Here is a 14,008-nt window from a genome sequence, read left to right as displayed (position 1 = left end):
TGGCTGGAGCCAATAAGATGCCTACGCACGCACGCACGCACTCGACGTTGTATTGAAGTCGGACTTTCGTAGAATACTGTATTTGAGGCACCTGATGCCAAAGTGGGTTGGAAGCTGCAATTTTATTCATCTCTGCTTCTAGTGCAGTGGGAGCAGCTGGAGTTCTCATCCGGACTTGATGAAAGCTTTCATCGGAGCGGTATGATGTGTGGTGTTTGGACTTGAACTGTTCTTTTTTGGGGGTGTGCATTTTTTACGGCAGAGGCGCAAAAGACAAAGTGATGCTTTGAGGAGACGCCATTCAACACATTTCTCATCTTTTGCTTCTTTGGGACACATTGCTGCCGGGATCTTAGACACGGAGCAAACATTTAATCCATTCTCTTTTCCAAAAATGATTGAAAGAGGCACAAAAATGCGCGCATGTTCCTGCTTTTCATATTCAAGTCAAAGAAGACGACAAACAACCCAACAACAAAGGCACCTTTTATAAAGGTTTATTTTAGAATTGTTTGTCTAGCATTTGTGTGTACCTGGAACAAGTTTGCCTCGTCTTCAGTTTTTTTTTGTTTTTTTGCCGGTATTTAAAGAAGGATGCCGCAATTTCACTTCTGTCCTTTGAATTAGGACATTTTGCCTTGATTTTATTGTGGGATGAGTTCCCCTCACATCACATCAAGAAACATGTTGCACATCCTTGTGCCGCTGTCGGTGGTGTTACTTTTGCGAGGTAAGAACATTTTCACCCCCCCCCCCCCCCCCCGCTCCCCCATTGATTTTAGCTGCACACTTTCAACATACAGTATGACTTCTCAAATTTGCCAAATTTGGCTTAATAGTAGTGATTTTAATATTTTATCTTTGCCGTTCTGCCCAATAGCTACAGCGCGATATCCCAATACATTTGCACCTAGCCCCCCCCCCCCCCCCCCCCAAAAGCTCCGGGACTATTGAACATATTATTCGTCTCATGAATATTTTGATTTGACTGCTCTTCTGATCTTTACAGAAGTTTTAGGCTTGAGTGCATTTACTATGATTTCTGAATTCCACATGGTCTTCACCCTTAAAATGCTGGGCTAAAAATTAGACCGACCCAGGAACTTGGATCCTTTTATTTGGATTGTTTTGTACAAAAATGGGTCGTTTTGTGAAGAAAATAACCCAACTTTGTGTGTCGGTTCAGTTTGTAACCCAAATTTGGTTTATTTCAACCCAGGAGTTTAAAAAGTGTTGGAAATGGTTACTTTCAGGGTTAGAGAACTTCAGCATAAATCAACTAAATGGGGGGGAGAGAGAATATTAATGTTGGAGTGTGTCCCAGTGCAGTTCTTGCTGACTATGCAAATTTCTTTTTCATGACCATGATTTAATTACATGATGTCCCAATGGGGAGAGCACATTTCAACAGGCTGAAAGCAGAAGCAGATCTAAGGGCAAATCAAGTCATGTCATCTGTGCAGAGTTTAATCGCACAATTAATTGGAACATTTGCTTTGTTCAATATTGCAACTATTTTTAGATGTTAACATCTGCCGCTGCTTATTTCTTTACAGCAAATTGATCCCAGATGGCGACTCCTACCTGAATGAACCATTTTTCCACATGTGCAAATGCTTCAACACCAAAACAACCAAAATTATTTTAAATTTAGCTGTGGTCAATGCTAAATAATCTATCTGCATCTGACACGTCAAATGTCTGCTCGCCCCTTGAAAATGTTTCATAGTTGAAAACTGATTTGACAGCTCTAGTATGATGGGAGCTGACTCAGTTTTTATTAATGATGTTTGCCAGTCCAAGGCCTTCTCAGTAACCGCACAGTATGATCCTAATTGACATGGTGTGCCATAAAGCTGCAAGACACCACTTCTCACTAGATAGTGATGAAAATTGATAACATTGTCCCAGGAGATAGAGCATCAAATCTATATGAGAAGAATGCCTGCACAGCATCGACAGTAATTAGGAAGGACAGTTCTCTGGTATTGTACTTCAACTCTGACGGTGTGTTTAGAAAAACATGAGAAAACATTTCATAGTAAAGCAATGATTGTCGCTTTTGAGTCTTCAAAACACTGGTAGATTCAAAGAAATGTTCATCTCTTCTATTCAACAGACAAATGTTCCACTGAGTAGACTTGATGGTATTCCTCAGTGAAATATCCAATCTTGTGTCACTTCGTCTTATCCACGAGCTTAATAAGATCCAAAAAGGGATCAAGGAAGGATATCTGTCATTCAACATCTCTAAGTACTCGGTGCACATCCCATGCTGTCGGTCCTTGCACATCTGGAGGTGGTTTATCCTTTAGGATTTTCCAGAAGACACCAGCAGTTTATGTAGCCACGGGGACTCTCTTTGTGGAAGGTTTTTATTTACAGTCCCAGTAAAAGCCACCTCAGTGGTCCTGTACCTCATTGATGGAACAACCCTAGCTTCAGTTAAGAAAACAGAACAATAAGACAGATGATATCATGCAGTAGTTTATGTAAAATTGTGTTTTTTTTCCTTGACAAAGTCAGCTGAAGCACAGTTTAAGATATTCTTAACAAGACAATCCTTAACTATGAACAATTGAAAGTATGAAAGTTTTCGTCTATCAATGGATGGCCGTCTTTATTACAATTTCAGCATCTCTCCAACAACCAGTTTAGCCTCCATATTACTTAGCCCCAGAGAATTTTTTATTTGTTTTTGTATCAATGGCAAATATTTGTCCTTTGTCTTGCATTTCCTGAACCGGGTCTTTATGGATAAACCTGCGCCACCCACCATTACAAGCCCTCACAATTGCTTCAGGATTAAATGTCAATCTGCACGCTTTGCCTTAACGATTTTGTGAAGCACATTGAGTAGGTGGACACTTAGCTCAATCTCTTGTACTGTCATTATCCTTAAAGTGGGAGTGGGAAGCCGACATTGTTGCTTTCTATCCACCGAGTCCAATGTTTTTTTTCCCTCCTTAGAATCATGTCATCGTTATACAGACTAAATCTATTTGCCCTATGCTAATTGGGTCGTCATTACAGCCATGAACTCAGTGAATGAATTAATCAGCAGGGGCTAGGAAATTTTTTTAGGAAAATCAGTTTGTGTGTGTTGTGCGTGTGTGCATGTGCGTGCGTGTCGTGGTCATTAATGTACCCTGTGTGCTTTTTAGAGAGGAATGAGGGTCATTGAAATGATCAAACATGCTGATGTTGCAGTGTTGTGTGTATTCTTCAGTGACGAGTTATGTCTCAGGAAAGGTCGTTCCAATAAATCTGTACATGAGTTCAGAGCCAGATTTAACTTGGCATGGTATAAGGAAAAGCAGTACAAACACTGTGCTTAAAAATCAGCTTCCGAGGACATTCCAATTCTCAGCGCGCACATTTTTAATTAAAATTGTGGGAATGACCATTTTTCAACCATTTTAGCAGTACCGTGACATCATGAATAGGTTTACTTTTAGTACATTGCTTTTTATTTTTTTTTAATCTTGCATTTTTCAAGATTTGATCAATCAGCAAATTACAAACTATTTTTGCTGGTGTAGTGCCCACACTACAGAATGAATCCCACAATGAGAATTAATGCTAGCCTGAACCAAGTTAATCTGATTGTAACTAGTATAATGACTGAGGGCAAAAATATTATATCTGTCCTAAATTTACAAATCTGACAAAGGGGAGTATTTCCTCTGGTCCTGTCCTATTTTCTAACTTTATACAATGTGCAAAGCAGTAGGCGGCACCTTCAATTTGTTGATTCCTTTGACAGTTATTGTGCAAAAAGATTTTAACACAAAGAGGCTTTTGTTCAATAGTATCTGCTGGGATGCATAGCCTTCTACTATACTATAAACCACACATTTGGATTTGTAAATTTGCCATCTTTCATTAAAATGCAATGACCTCATCGACTTCATTACAACAACAAAACAAAAGACATCCATTCCTCCATCAAAAACGATCAAAGCATCAGAGGTGGCACATAGAAGTTGCATTCCTTTCTATTTAAATCGGCTGGATTTTAATTATAAATTGTATTTGTCTGATACTACTAATAACATTAATTAAAATTAATGCTGAAGAAAATTGAAAAAAACATTTTCTTATTGACTTGAATATGCTTTTCTTTCTTTTCTTTTTGTCTTTTCTTTTTCACCCTCAGTGCATTTGGTAATAAAAAAAATTACATGACGGTTACATTACTTTATAAAGTGTTAAATTGGCTTGATTTTCATGATCATTTGCATATTTCTGGCGCTACTAATAACATTAGTTCATAACAAAAAGTTCAAATCAACATTTTTTTAAATTCCTTTTTCCTTACTTTCTTTTAGGCTGTTCATTGTAATTTTCCTTTGGTAATAAACAGAATTTCTTCACATTTGTATGTTATGATGCAGTGGCTCGTGCAAAATATCCCCTCATGCTTTTATTGTCATAATGTAGCTTATTTCCATACTTGTTTTTTTTATTGTAAGAAAATATCCTTATCCTAACTACTAGATGTCAAGCCAACCGAATAAAACACATAAAACAAGCTGCATTCATACTCAGAAAAAAGGGATATACACAAAACATATTTCCCCTCACAGGCATTTATATGAGGACATAAGAAGAATTTTGCTAAACTAACTAAACAAGAAATATAACGGTATAGAATAGCAAACAAAATATCAGACACAACTCAGATGATGCAGTAAAGTTTTATGCCACCGCAGTTGCACTAAAGTTAGCTGGGTAGCCCCAATGACGTGATAAGATGAGATAAGGTATGGAAAATGGATGGATTGATGTTTTTATTTCTTGCAAAGGATCATAATATTGTGGCTTAGATTGCTCATGCTTCCTCCCAACCTTGAAAAAAAATGCATCTTCCACTCTAATTTGCTATGGAGTCTTGATTTTAGTGATTTCAGACATCTGGCATCTGAGAGGACAAAGCAGAGCTGTCGCATTCTAGCGCAGGTATTAGGGACTAATGAAGTGACAGGTACACATTGTCAAGGACCATTGACTTCTTTGCTGTGTGGTTGATTGATTGTCAAAAATATGTTAAAATGTTAGTTTTGCACTTTGTTATTCAAATTAGCATTCTCGTACAACAGAATTTGGATATATATATATATATATATATATATATATATATATATATATATATATATATATATATATATATATATATATATATATTTTACTTTGTTTAACCCAATAACTGAGTTGAGAACTGTTTCTTATTTGGAATGCTGAAAATGAAGCAGGTAGTTCTCAGAAAACATGTTCCGGCTGTTGACCCACATCGAAAGTCAATAGACTACACCCTCGACTGGTCACCGGTCAAAAGGTGCACACTGCGAGACAGATTAACCGGTTCCAACTTTAATGTAATGTAGGCTACAATTTACAGTTTCACGTGAATATTTAAGGTAAATTATTAAAATGAAACATATAGCATGCCAGCATCTCAACATCCATTTTCAGATCAACATTTCCTCTTGTAGAGTTTGCGTGCAGAAACTTGATGAAGTGATTATCTTACAATTCTAGAAATGTTTTTCATACCCAATTTACCATCACAAGATGATTCTGACACAAACAGTATCTTTAATCTCTCGTCAGCCCCAATGCTCCTGGTGTAGATCATTTGACAAAACTGCAGATCTAGATATGCTTTTTTCAGATGACATGCAAATTGTTCCCTCGCACAAGATAAGTGTGAATAAGCAACCGAAAAGTGATTATTTGGCCTGGTGAGCAGTTTGTGACTGGGTTTGCTGTCTCTTTCATGCTGTTTCTGCACATTCTACGAGGAGGCAGCAGCGTGGAGTGAAGAACTTTGAATAAGATATTTATTTAGCTGCTGTGGCAACTTCTCAAATTCACACTGATGTAATCTACTCTATCCAGGACTGCAAATTGTATTTAGTAGTTTTTGTCATCTTAGACTGTCTATGTTTGACATCTTTAACAATATACTTTTGCCATCCTCTCTGGGATTAACACAAGTATGATCTTTGTTGCTTTGACAGAGCGGCATGATTCTTTCAGCAATACCCTTGCCAAGGACAGAGACAGAAAAGCATAAAGGACATACAAAATTGCTAAGCTTGTCAGTTGCTGTACTTATCTAGTCTTTTCGCAGATGGGAGCCAGTGGAGTTTATTTCAAAACTTCTGAAACTGACCTGACAGAAATCCTAGAAATACCGTATGCTCGCTCTGTATGCTTGGATATTCCAGAAATATCTAAGTTTATGAAACTTGAGATTTGGGGAACTTTGTTAACGGTCAGTTACTAAGGAAACTTGACTTTGAGTGTAATCAATCCCACCCTGGCCGCATTTAAGTCAGATGAATATTCCCCTACACCAAATGATAGCAGCCACAAAACATTTTTATTTTTCAATTTTTACCAGCTGCTTCTTGTAAAACTGAAAATTAAAACTTGAAATATAGCATCTGCCGTGTGAAGATTTTTGCAGCATATGTATGAATTTACAATATATCAACCACCCTAATAAGACTAGATTTTTTCCTCACTATGAATTAACACCATTTTGGTCAGCATAATTGAAATCATTGGAGCTGATGCAACTCAAAGAAATGATGATAGTAACAAGGAGGATGCTACGTTTTCTAAATGCTGTCGAGTAAATTTTAAAAAGAGATCCGAATCTTCCAGTGCACACTATAAGCATTCAATTTTTTGGCACCATTTTTCATTTTACAGTCTCCTGACTAATTTAGAAAGAAGCCATGTCAAAGCTATACAGCCAGACATATTTTACAACAGGAAGTTCTTAAACCTGAGCTGAATGACTCCACTGGCGCAATAAAACGATGATAAGAGATAGACGATAACTTGCTGTCACACAATAATATTTAATGTTTCCCAAAGCAAAGAAATGACAGAGTGTGCAATATGTGGCGACGAAGGCTGGCAGTTTGTGCTTGTCACAAATAAAACAAGATTACTGCACAGCACACGGACCTGGACTGTTTTTCCTCTAAAATATGTTTTCTAATGTCTTGGTTTCTGCAGTGGATTTGCATATAAGAGAGCGATGAGTGATGGTGTTGTGGATTTGCTCTTAGTGTGTATTTCTAAAAGAAAACTTACCAACCTGAAGTGTTTTATCGCTTAGATATGAGTAAGTCAGGTGTATTAGTGACTATGGATCATTTAATATGGGTAGGTTTGGTTTGGGCATGTCTTCACAGCAAGCGATTCATTAAGATGCATCATAGTATTGATAATGCAGCTCGCTCCCTGCTTGTTTTTCAATCACACATTAATTTTCCTGGAGAAATCCTAATGTTTTAGTTTGGCCTACTGAGAATAAACTCAGAGAGGGGGATTTCTATTGTTTCGCCAGAGTAGCATACACAACACCCATGAAATTAGCATCTTCCATTTCCACGGGAGTTTTTTTTCCACTAGCACATTGAAGTGCTTTTCTTGTCTTTGCTGAAGAGGAATCCCTTTGTCCTCTTGGATCGTTACTGAAGACATAAGCTGAATAGTAAGCGACTGTTAATCAGAGAATGAAAGTTCATCTTGGAAACTGGACGGAAACCTTGCGGAAAAAAAGTTTTTTTATTTCGTCACTGGTAAGCGAAAGCGCTCCGCTTTTCTCTCTGATTTAACCTCAATAAGAAGCACTTATCTCCTTTTGCCTTTATATCTTTGGATCTTTTGCCAGTAGAATTAGAACACTTATTTTTGGGAAGTCAGTATCTGCTGTCAAAGACTTTGCTGTGACATTATTTTGTGCAGTGGCTGCAGTTACGGGTATTCGGCCCCGATAAAGATCCTAGAGATCGGACTTGGATAGAATCTGTGCAATTCTTTGCGTTTATAGCAGCATTTGTAATGTAAATGTATGTATACATCCTTACGTGACATAGTGACTTAAAGTGATGTAATCCTCCCCTATAATACCATTTGCAAAATTCCAGTATATTCTTGAGCTGCATTAAATTTTAGGAGATAAATTAACAGGATTTGTGTCCATGTGCTTTCCTAGCGCAGCTTATATAGTTAAAATGGACCCACAAAAAGGTCAGATGACTTGCAACTGCCTCTTTATTCATCCTGATTTGCAATATCGCTGGGCAATCAAAGCCCGTGCGAGGGGAAGTAGAGATTAATTCCGGGGCAGAGTTTATGTTTAGGAGTCAGGTCTAGCCGCAGGAATACTGATTGCTACACAGATATTTGCTTGTCTCAACCATGCAAGCCAAATACTTTCAGCGCCTTTGGCTCCCGGCCATGTGCACAGGATGGCTCAAAGGATGTGTTGTTCCTAGGACGCTCTGGGCTTTTGCCTCTGACTCTGCCGTCCACTGTTGTGATAACACTGTTCCAGACATATCACAGCACCTGGAGGTCCTTTTCAGAAAACCCTTAATGACACCCCCACTGACCAGAGCAGCCACTAACAGTGATGGAATTTTTCGGTTGCTCTTTTTTCATCCAATTTCCCCCAAATAGGCCAGTGGCTCAGTGTTGCAGTATTTACCCTTCATCGGTCGATACTCTTTAATCCCCGGGATGATGCTTTCTCTCATGAACTCAAAATAGCTCTTCCAGCCCCCCAAGAGAAGGCAAAAGCCCATTACTCTTTATTAGCTCTTAGCATCTTAAATGTGGCTATCCATTAGGAGCTACGCACCCCCCTCCAGTTCCTTTTGCAGCCTGCCAGCATCTACGCACACACAGCCTCATCTAAGATTAACGTTAGGCAGGAGCAATAAGTGCACATTTAATTCTGATCATGTCAAACATTAGAAAGCACGTTCTCCTTTCAAAACTTCTCATTATGGTGTTACCTATCCCCTCGATACCTTGTACTTATCAGCTTGGCAGACTCCACAGACTTCTATCTGCCTGAATAATTATTTTTCTATGGAGGCTGGCAAGGAGTAATACCATACTGTGTCACGTATTGATTCGCTGCTCCCCCATTCCTCTTTTCTTGAATTTCTCAGCGGCTCAAAAGCATAAATCAGCCCCAAATGATACCTGAAGGAAATATTGTAGTTATTATTCTCGACGCACACAGTCACAAATTCAATAGTCTTTATTAATTGAAACGGTGAGAAATATGACGTAGGTGATTCTATGGAACGAGTTTTCTAAAACTGTTTTCTTTAGCTGCCAATACACGCGGAGTGTAATTCATCAGAAATTACATTCAGACAAGCAGGAAAAAAGAAAAAAACTTTCTGACTTGTGATGATCATTAGAAACCAAAACCAAGCCAGTAATGTAACATATCCAGTCTTTTCTCTTTAGACCTCTCATCAAATTTGCTTCTGCTGATTTCTGTTAAGCTTCCAAGCCTTTCCTTTTGTAAGTCTTGACACGTTTGATGAAGCAGAAACTGACCATATAATCACGCAGCCAACTGTTCCAGTGTGCCCTCCTACATTATTTTAGAAGTTGAAAGGAGGAACATGTTCCCCCTATCCCTGGTGTGCTCCATAGTCAGATGTTCATTTACTTTTACTTTTGCTCTACCAGTCCCATTTTAGCACGGTATAACCTCATGTCATTCTCTAAGGCTGGCCTAAGTATTAAGTCTTTTTTAATTCCTAAACGATGAAGGACTGCCGCCCATAGTTCACATATTTTTAAAATGAAACCTGATTTTGCTACGATAGATTTTCATTGCGAAAATCAGTTTGTGGTTCGCAGCGGATTTGAAACACGTTCTTTTCTGACAGTGTGTAGCTCTTGCCCATACTATGGGGAACTTGAAAATCTTTTCAACAGCTCTGAAGCACTCCTATCTAATGATGCTCCACAGACACTGTAATTCCTAGAGTGACTTCTATTCTGGATGGATTGCTTATGTATAGAATATACAATCCTCTCACAATGCTGTGCCAAATTTTAGAGAAACATTTTCAACATGGTCAGCAAATATGCTTTTCTAAATACTGATGTGTGGGGTAGCGAGTCCTTTTATTTTAACATAAAGAGAATGAGTTGAGCAGATATTAATGTTTGATTTTTTTTTCCTGGCTCAGCATTATGCCAACTATTATTTTACAGTCAAATTCTATAGGATAGGTTAATTTAATTATGCATGCTGTGGATTACAATTTGTATGCTGAATAAGATATTTTCTCTCTTTATTTCTATTCCGCTATATCGCTATTATTCCAAACCTTATTATTCCAAACCTTCTTTGCTTTAGAAATATGAATAGCAAATGTGGGATCTTCTAATATGTATAATTAATACAACTGTTTCCCCAAGTAGTGCTATCAATATTGCACCATTCATTTTCTGCATTCAAATTTCTTGAGTTGGAGAAAGTCAACAGCCATCATATAGTGTTATTTGTGTTTGATTTTATAGTTATTATTAAAATGTCATATTAAATTGAATTATAGTTCCAAGGTAACAGCAACACATATTGATGTCGTGTTGGCAAAGTTTTCTGTTATAGACTATAGACTACTATTTGCAAATTTTATAACAGAAAATAAATAAATAAAATAAAAAATGCCTAATCTTGAATAGTTTGACTACTGCACAGGCTTACATTTTACTATACGAGGCCAGAGCTTTTCCATCGCGTTTCCTCAGAACGCATACCTATATAGAATATGTTTGACATCAAATAAGTAGGCTGAGCAGTTTGAGCAAATGATTACATTCTTGTAATAAGCTCACATTTTTCCAGCAGTTCTTCTATTGACAACTTTGCTGTAATTCGTTTGGAAGGTGATTCATCTTGTCTGGATCATTTTTTTCCTAGCTGGTGCCACCATTATCAGAGTATTATCACAGCGGCCCCAGAGAGTTTAAAAAATGGTCCAAAGCCTCAAGAATTTCATGACTGTTTTGATAATGATGGTTTTTTAGCACATGCTGAAAAGTCAAAATTTAAGTTACAATAGATTTAATGCGATTTGATTTTTTTAAAATCTAAAAATAATCATTTTTGATTGCAACACAATGTTTCTGAAATGTTTATTAGATAATACTAGATTTCAGGTAGGCTCATCTTGTGTATTTTTTTTTTTCTTTACTTAGAGTGTGTGCACATAATTAACATCTGCTGTGAAGACAGTAAATTACTGCAAAGCCAGTGTGGTCTTGATACCAGGGGCCTTTTGCTTTGCTTCAACTTGAAGGCTCACACATAAGCGTGGTGATGTTGTTACCCTGGGACGCTGAGACAAGTCTTTGTTCCTATCTGGGTTTGCGCTTGCTGCACATTTGTTAGCGATGTAACATAACGCCTACAACAAATCTTCTTGTCAACAAACACCTCTAACCTGCTGCTTGCTTGTTACGCCGTTGCTCCAAGCTCATTTTTCCCCCTCAGCGGCAAAGTAGATCTGAAACAATGAGGTGATGCCGGAAGTCGGAACATCTCTACATTTGCGGTTAGGGTCAAAAGATGCATTTTGTCACAACATTTAATGACCATGGTGATCGGTGGAAATAAATAATGTGGAAGATAATAGGGATGTAGTGTAAAAGTATAGGGAGCAGATCGGACTCGAGGAAAACATCAAAATCAATTTGACCTTTTCTGATGTACATTTTACAGGTTTCCAACCAGGAAGTCCTGCCACAATCTCTTTTAACCACAGAAAATACTTTTTTTTTCTTGAACATTTACGTCAAAATATAATCAATATTGAACTCATCTTTAAGCTCAATGGAGATTTGTTGGTTGCTGTTCTATAAACACGTTTTAATATCCTCGATTTAGTAAATATTTTGATGTTCAACACATTTTTTTTTATAAGTTTTTAAATTCTAGGGTTGTATTGACTAACTTTGTATATACATTCTCGAAGTTATCTTTAGTGAAGTAAAAGCTGAACTCTATTTAACAACCAACATAAAACATTTTTACAAACTTATACCTTTTCAGGAGCTTTTCCCATTCGATGGAGACACGGTGGTAATCTTCACTAGCAGCGCATTTATGGCTCGGGGCACTTTTTGAATATGTTCAATTTCCGGTAGTAACCAAAGTATTTGAAATCCACTTCAAACAAAACCTCATTCTCTGCTTAACAGGGCTGCTTTTAATAGCTTTGACTCAACTATTCTCTTCTCTCCTGCAGTTATTGACAGCCGAGTTGCAGAGGGGTTGCAAAGATATACTTCGATCCCCACCTACCTACCGGTCACCTACCAGGTGCTCAACAGTGACTTGGCATTCTTTCTAAAGGAAAGCAATCAAGACTTCATGAAGAACTCTAGCCTGATGTCACGCACAGAGTCTTTCTTCATCTACCAAGCCAGGAGTTTGCCCTCAATCAACTCCAGCTATGGGCCCCTCTCTGTTGAGCAGCCGGTCCCCATAGAACTTCTCCAGAATCCAGGCTCCTTTCCTGCCTCTTCACTTTTTACAGTTAATTGGAAAGTTCAGACTTTTATCATGAATACCAAGATCCACTTGGCCAAGCCCAAAGTCCAGGTTCTATTTTACATTGCAGGCAGGGACTGGGATGACTACAGTGCCATCAACAAGCTTCCCTGTGTGCACATGTTTGCGTTTCATGAGACCGAAGAGGTGCACGGCACCTGCCAGCTGAAGGGGGAGCTGGGGCTTTGTGTGGCTGAACTGGAACCCTTGGCCAGCTGGTTCAGCCCCCCGAGTGTCGTTCCAGGACGCCAAAAGAACCTGGAGGCATCTGAAGGCACCCCAGTGGAGCTCTACTACATTCTGCAATCCACAGAGGGAGGTGAGTGCCATTCAGAGGAAGCCAAGAAGGAAAACTTCCTCCGCTCAAGCCAGGAAGGCCTGTTTGGTTCCTATACTTCCACGCCTTTAAGAAGGATCGGCGGTGTGAGGCTCTACCAGAATCCCATTCCACTCCAATTGGCTGAACACAGACTGGATCATAACTTTATGGTTTTGGTGCCCACCACACCAGTCAGTCAGAGGGAAACTGTCTCGGCCTATGTCACCGTTTCATCATATTCTGCTGTGGAGACTTTCACTCTGAGGTAAGGAGGAAAGTTTTTTTTGTGCTACAAAAAGTCTTAGTTCATCCTAATTTTCCCCACTATCTGAGACAGGTGTGTGTTGTATCTTAGCGTGTTGTGCGTAATAAATTATTAGACACAGGGTCTCATTCTCTCGGCGGGGTTTTTTTATTTCCCCATTCCAAATCCAAGCAGATCATAGCTCAGGTCATAAATGGCGCCTGCAAAGAAAGATAAATATTATTCTACCCTCTATCAAATATTGAATATGGGTGGCAAGAAAGCTGAAAATTAAGTAAAACACAATTTACACTAGTGGGTGCACCAATATGGTGATATATGGCGATATTTCATCACCCGATTAATTCTCTATGCCTGCTTGTTAAGTATCGCTCTTTTAAATCAATATTATGCCTCTATCAACGCCTCCATTCAATTTCCATTGCTGGGTCATTGTATTGGAGACAGATAAGGGGTTACACTAACAAACCACATAAACCCAAAGCAGAACATGGCGTAGCCCAGCGAGGAAAAGACGTCTGAAAGATATGTCAGCCCCATTTAAATTCAAAATCTGGAATCACTTTGGGTCTTACAGCATTGAGGATGGGACAGGGCCACAGAAAGACTATGCTACATGCAAGAATTGCTCATCATCAACTGCTCTTCCTCAAGAAAAAATATGAACATATGAACAAAACTGTTTTATTTTAGAAAACGTATCGATTATTGTGATTATCGCCATATATAACCCTAACCACAAGTTTTATATACAGTATTTTGAAGTGTCTGTATGTGTTCATGGAACCTTGTTTACTCAAAATACACGTGTTTCTAAACTTCTCGTCAGTTTTTATTGCCTCTCTGATAATCTGTGCAATGGCTGCAATCAAATATTTCTTAAATGTGTTGATCAAACTGAGTTTATCATCATTGTGAGGCCGATTTTTGAGATAGTGGTGGAACTCGTTAGCTTGTGGAAGCAATTTAGTTGCAAATGTTTTCTCAGTAACTTCAACATAACCTAGTGGTGCTCTTGCTTCTTATC

The 14,008-nt window shown here is 38.4% G+C and overlaps 1 protein-coding gene across 1 annotated transcript in view; it reads left to right on the top strand.

The window, feature by feature from the left end:
• si:dkeyp-14d3.1 (transmembrane protein 132C) overlaps positions 1-14,008 on the top strand; it is an 84,137-nt gene continuing 70,129 nt past the window's right edge. The window contains exons 1-2 of the mRNA XM_049763713.2: positions 1-730; positions 12,093-12,981. Of these exons, the coding sequence (XP_049619670.1) occupies positions 655-730; positions 12,093-12,981 (965 nt within the window). The 5' untranslated portion in view covers positions 1-654. The remainder of the gene's footprint in view (positions 731-12,092; positions 12,982-14,008) is intronic.

This window comes from Syngnathus scovelli, chromosome 3, assembly GCF_024217435.2.
Source record: "Syngnathus scovelli strain Florida chromosome 3, RoL_Ssco_1.2, whole genome shotgun sequence".
Taxonomy (NCBI): domain Eukaryota; kingdom Metazoa; phylum Chordata; class Actinopteri; order Syngnathiformes; family Syngnathidae; genus Syngnathus; species Syngnathus scovelli.
Note: the sequence above shows the minus strand (reverse complement) of the source record. Positions and strands in the feature narration are given on the sequence as shown.